Here is a 13,114-nt window from a genome sequence, read left to right on the forward strand (position 1 = left end):
TAATGCTGGGATACTGCACAATTATTAATAAGTTCAAATTAGGATTCTTATACCATATGTATGTTACTAAAATAAATTCTAAGTCAAAAAAGGTACTAGATATTTAAAAAAAAGCAAACATGTATAGAATTTGGGGGTAAAAGGATTTTTCTGTGGAAAAACATCAGGAACTTAAATGTGGAAAAAATGGAGTATCAAAATGACCACATAAAAATGTAAAACTTGCACATTAAAAAAAAAAGCAAAATTCATAGGCAAATTGGGAAAAATATTTACCTCTTATATAACAGATATTGTACAGAGAACATGAACAATTAATACACAGCATACAAATGGCCTTATGAAGAGATACGGAAGACTTTATATTACTAATAATCAAAGAAATGTAAACTAAAACAAGAATCTATTTTTTTGTCTATCAAATTGACAAAGATTAATAAATATTCTAATGCCCAAGGGTGCTAAAGAGACACAGGGAAAGTAGTTTTATGCTCTGCTGTTGGGGTAGAAAACAGTACAATCCAATTGGTCTTAAATTCAAACTATTTCATGCCTAGGTATTTTTTTTAATGAAAAAATGTATGAAGAAACTTAAGTGAATGAAGAACTTAATTACATACATATCATTGTTTAGCCCCAAACTGAAAAATTTCTAAGTGCTCAATAATTGGGCATTATACAGATTATGTTGCATGTATATAGTGGAATGAGAAAGTCCTTAAAAATGCTGTGGAAGATTCTTTAATGACATGGGGATATTATCATGATATAATAAATGAGAAGTTACAAAATGTATGTACAGTATAACTCCATTCTTATCAAAATAATATATAATACGTATATGCAAAGAAAAATGACCCAAAGGTTAACAGTTATCTCTGAGCATTCAACATCATGGGGGTTTTGGTTGACTTTGTGCTTCTCCAACTCCTCTTCAACCCCCAACCCCGCCGCCTCCCTGTTTCCTAGAATATGTAGGTCTTATTTTTTAGTAAGAAAAAAGAATAATTTAAGAATTCATCAAGATGGTACTTTTTGCCTATTAATTTGGCAAAGATTACTTCAAAAGACAATACACAGTATTGGTAAGATTTTGGGGTGAGCTTACACAAAACGTATGCTGCCGGGGTAGTATAAACGACTACACATCGCATCGTTGTAAACTTGGCGGCACAAATTAAAATCCCGAAAAACAGAGGAAGTTGTTTCACTTCTAGGGATTAAGGAAGTCCTCGGGATGGACACAAAAGATTCATATTTAAACCCCAATGTCCATTTTTAAGTACATGGTTAAATAAATTACTTATGTAGGCGACAATAGTATGTATTAAACATCACAACACAGGATGCTATTGACATGGGTCAGTATGTTAAGGTCAGAACAGTAAATATTATGTCCCATATAATACTGCTTTATTAAGGAAATGTGTTGTGTAAGTTTCCTAGGGCTACCATAACAAAGCATCACAAACAGGGTGGCTTAAAATAACAGAAATTTATTCTCCCACAATTCAGGCCGGAAATCCAGGTGTCGGCTGGGTTGCTTCCTTCTACAGGCTCTGCAGGAGCATCTGTTCCTCGCTGCTGTCCTAGCTTCTGGTGGTTGCTGACAATCCTTGGTGTTCCTCGGCTACATCTGTATCACTCCAATCTCTGCTTGTTGGCTCATGTCCTTTTTCCCTTGGACTGGGTGTCCTCTCTTCTTATTGGGAACCAGCTACTGGATCTAGGGCCCACCCTCACCTAGTGTAACTGCCAAGACCCTATTTCCAATTGAGGTCACATTCCGAGATTCTGGGTTGACACAGATTTTTGGATGATGCGACTCAACCCACTACTTGAATATAACATCCATATAAAAACATTGGGTATCTCTCTGAACAGTATTGATCTCAGGGTGGGTTTATGATGATTTAACTAGTTTTTCTTTGTGCTTTTCTGCATTTTAAAATAAAAAGCTTATGTACTGAGTTGTATTTACATAGAGACTAAGTTCTAAATTTTTTTTTTTAATTTTATTTATTTATTTGACAGCGAGAGATCACAAGTAGGCAGAGAGAGAGGAAGGGAAGGAAGCAGGCTCCCCGCCGAGCAGAGAGCCCGATGCGGGACTCGATCCCAGAACCCTGAGATCATGACCCGAGCCGAAGGCAGCGGCTTAACCCACTGAGCCACCCAGGCGCCCCCTAAGCTCTAAATTTGTTGTAGAGGATGAACATTACTTGTAGTCGAAAATGACTCTCCCTCCCTATAGCTCACAAAACACAGAATCCATCATTTTGTACATAGTATACGTTCTTTCAGAAACATCTAATATAGCTGAATCTTCTTCTAGCACTGGAACAGATTACTGTTCCTCTGGGTGAGCACTAGACTAAGTAATTGATTTGTGTTTATATGCTACATTGTACAAAAAAGGGGAAAAAAAGGTTTTCTAAGCACAGAAGTAAAGGGAAATGGGTTCCAAGTTAAATGAGTGTATGACGAGACTCTACTGTTCTCCTTTTCTAATCAGGGGAAAACTAAATTTCTTTCATGTTTACAAAAACGCTAAAAACAATAGTGATGAATTAGGAAAGACACTTAAGACCAAGGGGAAAAATAATTACTGATATCCAAAATGTACTCCTTTATGAGTTTTGGTACATCTCTTGAGTCTTTCTGGACATTTTTAAAGGTCAGGGGAAGAAAACTTAAGGAAATAATGATACGGTGGATATAACTATAGCTAGCTTCTGTCTTTTAAAAATTTTTCCAAGGTGGGGCGCCTGGGTGGCTCAGTGGGTTAATTAAGCCTCTGCCTTCGACTCGGGTCATGATCCCAGAATCCTGGGATTGAGCCCCACATTGGGCTCTCTGCTTGGCGGGAAGCCTGCTTCCCTCTCTCTCTCTGCCTGCCTCTCTGCCTCCTTGTGATTTCTGTCAAATAAATAAATAAAATCTTAAAAAAAATTTTTTTTCCCCCAAGGTATAACTTTCCTTTTGGAGATTTAGGACTAGGGTTTCTTTCACAACTGGATTAAGATATATTATAGATAAAAGTCAATTAAAAAAAGGAGTATTGTCATGTACAGAGGCTGACATCATGGGTAGTCAAAGAATATGTTTAATAAAAAATAATTAAACTTCCATTTGCTCTATAGAACATCATAGAAAGTAATTTAATAAATTACAAATGACTTTTTTAAGACGTTTGCTCAACTACAGAAAGCAAATTCAGACTACACAAAACACAACTGGTAAATATTGCAAATGTCCAAAAGAAGAATTGGACTAAGACTTGAATCATGAAACCTGAAACAAGGGCTATAAATACAAGGCAATAACAGCTATAATTCTTTTAGTAACTACCAACACATACTTGGATATCCTTTTAACTGCAACTTTAGTATTATGTAATTCTACTGATTTTTTTCCTTATAACCCTTATCTTTACACAACCATATTTGCATTTTTTTTTAAGCTGACAGGTGGAAAACTTTTCCCCAATCAATACTAAATAGAAGTGTCTTGAAACCCGAGAGAAACTTTAACGTTAGTATTAGCCTTAATGCTTTGAAAACTGTAATTGCCTTATTATGTAGAAAGAGAATCACTAATATGTTAACCAAATTCGTCTGATCATAATTAGGAAAATACTTTATCTCATAAATTTGATATAAATTAGCTTTTTAGTGACAAGATCTAGGGCTTTTTTTTTTTTCCCTTTTTTTTTTTTTTTTAATTGGGGAAAGAAAGGAATGAAGATTATGTAGACAGAACTAGAGGGAAAGAGGGAAGTATGGATGGTGTTGAAATACCCCACCAGCAAACTAAGTTAACTGTGTTTGAAAAACTTTGGCTATCTCATAGGTGTGTTCTAGTTAAACAAAAGTGCAATACTGCAAAGGGAAGATACTAAATATGTAATATATCATTTTCATGATGAAGAATTACTACCCACTTCTCCCGGATGACTATTGCTAAGACATTGCATAAAGAACTATCAATTCAAAGTACTATTTTGGGAAAAATACAAAAATGAATACAATCTCAATGGAACTTAAATGACTTTGTAAATACATGTAACACTGTCTCTCTACTGAGGGATTAGTTATCTTACATACGGAAACATAATTTACTGGTAAAGATCTGGGAAAATCCAATATAATTGTTGGATTTATGACGAAACAACAAAGTTCTATCAAAAAGTACTGAGTTATTTTTTTCTGTGGGAGAGAAGTGGGGTACTTTCCCCCTAAATTTAGCCCCTTGCAAACTTTATCACTGACTTATCCAAGTATCAGAAAAATGCTAACATCTTTCTCTCCTTAGGATGTAAATGGTATTTTATGTCCAATTCAGTTCTAATTGTTTTTAATGTACATGAAGGTGATCCTGGACCTCTCTATCTTGTCGGAATTAATAGCAGCTTTAGCAGGAGAAACTGTATCACAAATCAAATATCAGACAAATTTTACATGATAAAGGGTTCTAAGAAATTGATCAGAAGCCTTGGGCTTCATTTTTGTGGTTGACAGGTATAACTTGTATAAATTTTTTTGAGATCATTCAAAGTGCATATTCAAAATGGGCCAACTCAGTATATTTAATATAAACTGATAACCCAACACTGATTCTGGGCAACATTTAGTCTGCTTATACCTAGCAACTTAAAAAAAAATGAATTTAGACTATTCTGCATATTACTTTATCACTAAGACCTGCTCATGTTGGAACAGTTCCATGACATAAAACACAAAGAGAAATCTACACGAATAAAGCAAACCAACGGTTTCTTTTACATGAAGTATGCTGTGTGGAAAGATCTTCTCAGTGGTATTTCATGAGTTTGCCTTTTCTGAACCCTGGAAACAGACATTACTCATCAGAGACAGAATGATTTCTTTAGAGGAGGCCAAACTTTGAAAAAGTAAAACTAAGTATGTCTAGAGGGCGCCAAAGTCCCATGACACAGGACTCTTGTAGGACTTAATTTTACTGATATCAGAGTTAAGCTCAGCCGAAAGCAAGTCAGATTTCTTGCCAGATCAACATGATATAGAGGATGCGTTTAAAAAACCCCTGAAAACAAGTAGAGAATTAGAAACGAATGTAAACTTCCTAAACTAACTCAGCTGAGGTAACAGGTAGCCAGTTCAATTGGCTGATTGGGAAACTTATTTCTTCTTTAAAACACACTTGTACCTGAATTGGAAACGTCAGCAGTGCATCACGACACGAGAGCGTTTTCATGGAATTAAAGCAGTGGATGGTGATGTAGACTCTACAGCTTTCATGACATTCATTAGCTGCCCAAATTATTGCTGAGTTTTGATCTGTAAATTATAGGTGTCAAGGAGGCTGTAAAACTATATTCAAATTAAATCAGTAAATATGCATCAAGTATGCTGTGTTCTCTGCAAATATATTAAATATACAACTCTCATGGAGCATAATTTTCATAAAATTAACCCCCAACAAAATTATAATGCCTTTTTGTTGTAATTTTACACCTTTATGTATTTGATAGTACATACGAGTTCAGAAACTTATACGGATCTTAAGAAATAGTACATGCAAAACGTCTCTGAAAGCAGTTTGCACTTCTAAACAAATAACTGAAATGTTCGGTCAGTAAGTTATTGATGCACTCAACACTGGGGTATTTACAATTCATAATTAAAGAAAAAAAAAAATCCAAAATCAGTTCATAATTTAAGTGCAGTCTGGGAGTCAGTCTTCGTTACTCGAATCTGAATCCTCGGATGATGACGACGTACTGTCGGATCCAGACGAAGCATCAGCTTTCTCTGAACCCTCATCTGTGCTGTTCTCGTTGAGAGGACTTGCTTCAGTTCCCCCTTTGTCCTCCTGGTCTCTACCTCTGGACTCTTCCTCCTTTACTTCCTGGGACTTAGACGAGCCCAAGTCACTGTTTCTGTTTTTCTGTACGTCGAAAGTATTGGACTGGGACGAAGTTGGCATGTGGAGATTAAGGCCTGGAGTGAGCAGCATCCCTGGGTAGAGTATATTAGACAGCAGTAGTGGGTTAAGAGCTAGCGGGTTGGCGGCTGCAGCTGTACTTACTGCAGCGGTAGAGGACGTGGAAGGAGAACCCGACACGGAGTTTTCTCCCCCGTTCTCTGAATTTTGACTCTCTGTCCTTTCTTTTTTTCCTTCTAGCTCCTTCGAGTCATTTCCCTTTTTCTCTTCGGTTCCAGATTCAGTAGGCTTGGTCAGGAGCCCCCCCATGCCCAGCAGATTTGGTAAGCCAGTCATTCCTGACAGCAGCATGGGGAACATGGCGGCCACGTTTTTAGCTTCTCCTCCAGAAGAAAGACCGGCAGGCATTCCCATCAGCCCCGCGGTTACTTGCAGAGACTGCAAGTTTTGTAGGTTTTGTTGTAAGGCCTGAAGGGTTGTGAGATCCACACCTGGAAGTAATCCGTTGGCTAACAAAGGATTGCCTGACATGCTGGTGGCAGTTGCTGCCGCCGCCGCTGCCGTGGCCTTGGCAATTCCACTTTTAGGCCGTCGCCCACGCCTGCTGACTTCTTCTCTCACAACAGGACCGGTGAGAATGCGCTCAAACATACTCTCTGGAAGAAATCCCTGGGGAAAAAAAAATCAGTAACAATAGCTACATTAGAATAAAATCAGTAGCGATCACATTAAAATTGGTAATTATTCATAGACCGAGTCTGTACTGAAAGAACGTAATCAATTATGAAAGAGACAGCCTCTTTCAGATAGTGAGGAGGGGTGTGAGACAGTTCCTCCGCTTCTCATTTTCTCACAGGGTAAGAAAGCAGGAAGAGGCCTCTAGCTTTCTTCCACATGGTGAGGCATACGTGTGTAGAAGAGTTCTAGGGAACTGAAGGTCCAAAGACATTTTCTCATGAGGTTACTTCTGCACCCTCACAGTTTCGCATCATCAGTTACTCTTGAAGACTACAGAAGTGCCCCTCGTCCAAGTTAGGAGAACGATAAGGAAAGAACAGAGGAAGTAAGTGAAAGGTTAAGATTACAGTGAGATGCTCCATGTGAATCTTTGTCACTTTGGGAGTAAGGGAGGGAGCTAGCACCATACTGATAAAGATAGTTGAGTGATTCTCCCATGACTTTCTGGGCCCAGAACTCCTAAAAGTGGTAGGAGTTGTAGAACTTCTAGGCTAGCAGGCTCCAGCAGAACTATAACGTAAGCCACATATGTAACTTTAAATTTTCTAGCAACTGTATTAAAAAAGGTAAAAGAGAAACAGGTGACATTAATTTTAGTAATATAGCCTAACATAATTATTATTTTTTTTAAAAGATTTTATTTATTTATTTGACAGACAGAGATCAGAAGTACGCAGAGAGAGAGGGCGGTGGGGGGGGGGGGGAGCAGGCTCTCCGCGGAGCGGACAGCCCGATGCAGGGCTCGATCCCAGGACCCTGGGATCATGACCTGAGCCGAAGGCAGAGGCTTTAACCCACTGAGCCACCCAGGCGCCCCATAGCCTAACATAATTAAACCAAAATCCTACCATCTCAATATGTAACCTATGAAAATAAAGATATTTTCTATTTTTTCCAAACTTAATCTTCAAAATCCCAAACCAGGGTGGGGAGATGGGCACAATGGGTGAAGGGGAATGGAAGACATAGACTCCGGTTACGGAATGAAAAAATTAGGGGATAATTTTTTTTTTAAAGATTTTTTATTTATTTATTTGACAGAGAACACAAGTAGGCAGAGAGGCAGGCAGAGAGAGAGAGAAGCAGGCTCTGCACTGAGCAGAGAGCCCGATGCGGGGCTCGATCCCAGGACCCTGGGATCATGACCTGGGCCGAAGGCAAAGGCTTTAACCCGCTGAGCCACCAAGGCGCCCCTAGGGGATAATTTTTAAAATTAATTAATTAATTAAGGGGGGCGGAATAGAGGGAGAGGGAGAATCCTAAGCAGGCTGCACACCCAGCGCAGAGCCTGAAGCGGGGCTTGATCCTGTGACCCTGGAATCATGACCTGAGCCAAAAATCAAGACTTGGCCGCTTAACTGACAGAGCCACCCAGGCGCCCCAAGTCACAGGAATAAAAAGCACAGGGAATAAAATCAATGAAGTTGTGACAGTGTTGTGTGGTGACAGACGGCAGCTGCGCTTGTGGAGAGCACAGTATAGACCTGTCCAATCACTGCGCTGTACACCTGAAACTAATGTAACATTGTGTGTCAAAAATACTCACCCCCCCCAAATCCCAAACCAGTGTTTTATACTTCTTACACAACCTAATTCAGGCAGCTACATCTCAAATGCTCAACAGCTGCATGTGTTTAGTGACTATCATTTGTGACCCCTCTGCAGAGCAGTTTCAATACCTCTCTCTCTCTCTCTCTTTTTTTTTTTTTAAAGTAGGCTCCACACCCAACATGGGCTGAACTCACGACCCTGAGGTTAAGAGTCACATTGTCTACCGACTGAGCCAGCCAGGTGCCCCTAGATGGCAGTTTCAAAGACTCTCATGGTACTATTTTAAAATTTTGTTTTGAGGGGCATCTGGGTGGCTCAGTGGGTTAAGCCGCTGCCTTCGGCTCAGGTCATGATCTCAGGGTCCTGGGATCGAGTCCCGCATCGGGCTCTCTGCTCAGCGGGGAGCCTGCTTCCCTCTCTCTCTCTCTCTGCCTGCCTCTCTGTCTACTTGTGATTTCTCTCTGTCAAATAAGTAAATAAAATCTTTAAAAAAAAAAAACAATAAAATTTTGTTTTGAATTTATCAACTTAATTATTTTCTTCACAAAAGCATTAGGGTTCACTGCAGAAAACAACAACAAATATATAAGGGAAAAAAATCATCTGTAATTTCACCAGAGAAAACCATTGCTAATATTTTAGGGTGTGTATTTCATTTCTCCCTTGTTCATATAGACAGATTCTACAATTCTCCCCACTCCGTTTCTAAAATAAATAGAATCATAATGAACATAGTTTTATAGCCTGTCCTTTTCATTTGGACACTTGTGGAAATAGTAGCTATTCTTTATTCAGCATTTACCACATGGTCAGGCTTGGCTTTTCCGAGGGCTTAATTACTACTCCATTTAACACACCGTGACCTTTCCCTCCCTTGTCATTGGATGTTCTTCTAAGATATAATTTTTGCCAGTTGTATAGTTTTCCTATATATGGATGGACCATTAATATATTCCCAATTTGTTACTATTATATATAATATCCTTATATGTCTCTTTCTGCACATCTTTGCTTAATCTTTGTGGCCTTGCTCAAAGAGTTATCTTAGATGTTAAAATAAAAACAGATTAATGATCAGTATATATTGATTCTGCATTCTAACTCAACAAACATCTGAGAAATTTGTAAAGTGTACTGCAAAATAAAAACTGTGAAAACACTGGCACATGTTTACACAATATTGCTAATTCTTTCTTTTCTTTTTTTTTTTTAGATTTATTTATTTATTTATTTATTTGATAGAGATCACAAGTAGGCAAAGAGGCAGGCAGAGAGAGACAGGAAGGGAAGCAGGCTCCCTGCTGAGCAGAGAGCCCAATGCAGGGCTCGATCCCAGTACCCTGGGATCATGACTGGAGCTTCAGGAAGGCAGAGGCTTTAACCCACTGAGCCACCCAAGTGCCCCACACTGTTGCTAATTCTTAATTTAAAACTTCATCTCTGATATCATTAAATGGCAGGTAATTTTCTTTTTTGAGTATAGTTGACACCCAATGTTACATTAGTTTCGGGTGTACAACTTAGTGATTCGACAGGTTTACACAGGCTGCCGTGGCTTATTCATCCCATAACTGGAAGCCTGTACCCTCTTTCCCCTTCATCCATTCTGCCCATCTCCCTACCCACCTCCCCTCTGGCAACCATCAGTTTATTCTCTGCATTTATAGATCAGAGTCTGCTTTTTGTTTGTTTTGTTTTCAGTTCTAGATTCCACTTATGAGTGGAATCATATGGTACCTATCTTTCTCAATCTGACTAAATGGCGTCTAATTGTTAAGATGATGTGTGAGTTAGTATTTATGAAATTACTCACAGACTGCTTAACAACATCTCCCCATTCAGGAGCTACTCCGTATTCCGAATTTTCTTTTAGGAATCTACATAAGTCTTTCAAAGGGGGAGCAAATGCACCTCCAACCTGTAAATGAAAAAGACTGTTAGACACTTAAAAATTAATTTTTATTATATATATATTATATATATTAAATATGAAGACCTTTTTGCTTTTATTCTGTGCTATACAGAGTTTATTTAAGACATATGTGTTTCTTGAATTACCTTTGACCTTCTCTACTATATTTAAAAGGACTACCACATGCCAAAGGCACTGCTAATATACCGTACAGATGTGTGGTATGTAAATTTTAAATGCTTTAAGTAACTAAAATAGTAAAATGAATAACCACGGTTTCCTGTGCACTTGCTATGCTGGATAGGTCATACAGCCTCGTTAAGAGCATGTGCCCTCCAGAGTCAGACTTACCAGCTACTGGAACTGGGCAAATCAGTAAATCTCTCTGAGCCTCCATTTTCTGATCTATAAAAAGGGGATTACGACAACACTTTCCTCACAGGGTTTTATAAGGATAAAAATGAAACCAATTCAAGTGCCTTAGCACAGCATCTGGTGCAAACAAACACCAAGTTCTCCTTCTTCTTCTTACATGCCAAGCATCATGCTAAGGACTTTCAGTATATAAATTTACTTTAGTTCTCACTATATCCTTTGAGAGAGTATTATTTCTGTTTTTCAAATGAAGGAATTAAGCCTCAGAGAAGTTAGGTAAGTCACCTAAAGCCAGCTAGTAAGCATTAGGGCCAGCTTTTAAACTCAGGTTCCGCAAAGTCATGCTCTTACCTATTACGTAACCTGAAGTATAAAATTAAACACATCTTTTGCATGTGAACAGTGATATAGCCAACTAATCACAATATGAAAAAATTTAAAAACTACATATGATAATTAGTAGGACATTAAAACAAAATATTTTGAAACTTCAATGATTTGGATCTACCAACTTAATGTTCCTTTGGTGTCTAAAGGTAATTCCTCTTTCCATACCTCTCTGAACATATACTATCTCTTTGTAGAATACAGACAGGACTTTAATGTCGCTACACCACCTAGAAGTTATAGGTATCTATAGTTATAATACCTTAAGCACTCTTTTCTAATATTTTCTGTAGTTTTTACTTAGTTTCTGTTGCCTTCTCCTTTTCGTTACCCCCTTTACTAAGCTCCAGTGTAAGCGGAGGCCCTTTGGGTGGGTGGTGTATAGGGATTCGGCAGGTAGATTCTTTTCAATCCTTTAGCCTGTGTGCTACAGACTCACAACAATAAATAATACAAATTACGGGAGATGAACAGACCCCTTGTCAGGTTATAACAATTAGATAAAATTAGGAGTGTTTAATATCTAATAAGTAAAACCACAAAATTGTTCCAGTTCCTTAAAACTGGCTAAGACTAATTTATTCCTATCCAGTAATGCTAACTTTTGTTAGAAGATAAAGTGCTAAGATTTGTAACACCATCTATATAATCACAAAATTAAGTAAAATGCTACTAAAATGTCATCTTGTCTTTTCCCTAATCCCCCTATGACATCATTTTAAAGTACAAACAAACGCTGAATAAGCTCTATAAACTTGGGGAAAATCAGTATTAATTTTAATGAGCTAGTGCACATAACAATATTAAAACAATCGTTAAGGTAATTTGATTGTGACTGAAGGAACTCAATGAGAAATTTGCTGTTCTTAACTCCGAGGCCATCTTTTTCTCTTTTTAATTTTATTTTGTTGCATGCTTATCTGAGTAAAAAACAGAATAAAAATATCAGAGCTATAGGCCTACAGAAGGGTGCCGTAAGTGTTGTATCATTTACTTTTGAGGTGAAGGAGACATCTACCAATCCATAAACGAAAACAATTTGGGGAAACAAATGTTGAGCCACATTTGGTTAAGAAACAGAATTTAGAAAAACTGGACTCTTACCATTCATCAGTCAAAAAAGCAGTAAGATAAACACAGCAGTGCCTTTTTTCTATAAGGTACCTTTGTTTAAGACATTTTACTTTCATCTGTCAGAAAATTATGTACTTGGCTCATTTAAAGGAACAAGATACTTTATGGCCATCTGATGGGAAATTTCAGTGATAAAAATGTAATCTCTGACGGCCTAATGAGAATGGTGGCTCTCTCATCAGCTTCTCACCCTCAGCAGTGTGGCCTTTCTGGGTGGGTGCTATGAGGGACTGTCTCATGTGCAGTAGGAAGTTCAGCAGCATCCTGGCCTCTACCTGCTGGATGCCAGTAGCGTCCTTTCCCTGCCTGCCACCTCCTCACCTCCCAAGCTGGGACCTCCAGACATTGCCAAATGTCCCTGCAAGACAAAACTGCCCTGTGCTGAGAACCGCTGCTTTGGATGTCAGGCCCTTGGGCAATGTCACATGGCTTACACACAGATGTGTCAAGTGACTTATTTTTATCCCAAGGCTTAGCCAAAGATGTGGGAATTGAAATTAGATTGCATAAAATTATAGTCCATGTCTTTCCCCACAAATCTGCTAGTTTTAACCCATCTCCAGGTCTGTTTATAAACAATTAGCAATAAATATACACATACCTTCCTGGCATTTCTTCTGTTGATCAGCTGAACACGTTCGTCTCCAGTAAGACTATTAACATCGAGTTTATTAGGGTTTCTGCAACGATGCCTTTTTTGTTTAGGCCTCCCTTCATGGAGCTGCACTCTCTAAAACGTATAAGTAAAGAAACAGCTTTAAAATCTTTACTTGTGCAAACAGTACAAAAAAGCTGATCCAACTAATTTAATTCTATAATACTGAAGATACATATAATATACATTATACACCGAAGAATATATATTTAATATATATTATACACTGAAGATACATATATATTATACACATTTTACCTTTAGTATATAATATATACATACATATATATTAAAGAATTTACCCATTATACTTTAAAAATACTTAAACTTTAAATATTTTTATATTTAACACAGTTGACCTTAAACAACATGGGGGTTAAGGCTACTGCCCCTGCATAGTCGAAAATCCACATATAACTCTTGATTCCCCCAAACTT

General features: G+C 38.0%; 1 protein-coding gene across 18 annotated transcripts in view; it reads right to left on the bottom strand.

Annotated features, from left to right (window-relative positions):
• Nucleotides 1-3,088: 3,088 nt before the first annotated feature.
• Nucleotides 3,089-13,114, bottom strand: part of CHD9 (chromodomain helicase DNA binding protein 9) — a 221,324-nt gene continuing 211,298 nt past the window's right edge. For all 18 annotated transcript variants that reach the window (XM_082712153.1, XM_082712156.1, XM_082712144.1 and 15 more), the window contains 3 exons: nt 12,624-12,752; nt 10,028-10,132; nt 3,089-6,594 (listed from right to left, as the gene is read on the bottom strand). In XM_082712153.1, coding sequence (XP_082568279.1) covers nt 5,716-6,594; nt 10,028-10,132; nt 12,624-12,752 — 1,113 coding nt within the window. In that variant the 3' untranslated portion in view covers nt 3,089-5,715. The remainder of the gene's footprint in view (nt 6,595-10,027; nt 10,133-12,623; nt 12,753-13,114) is intronic.

This window comes from Mustela nivalis (assembly GCF_964662115.1).
Source record: "Mustela nivalis genome assembly, chromosome: 18".
Classification (NCBI taxonomy): Eukaryota; Metazoa; Chordata; class Mammalia; order Carnivora; family Mustelidae; genus Mustela; species Mustela nivalis.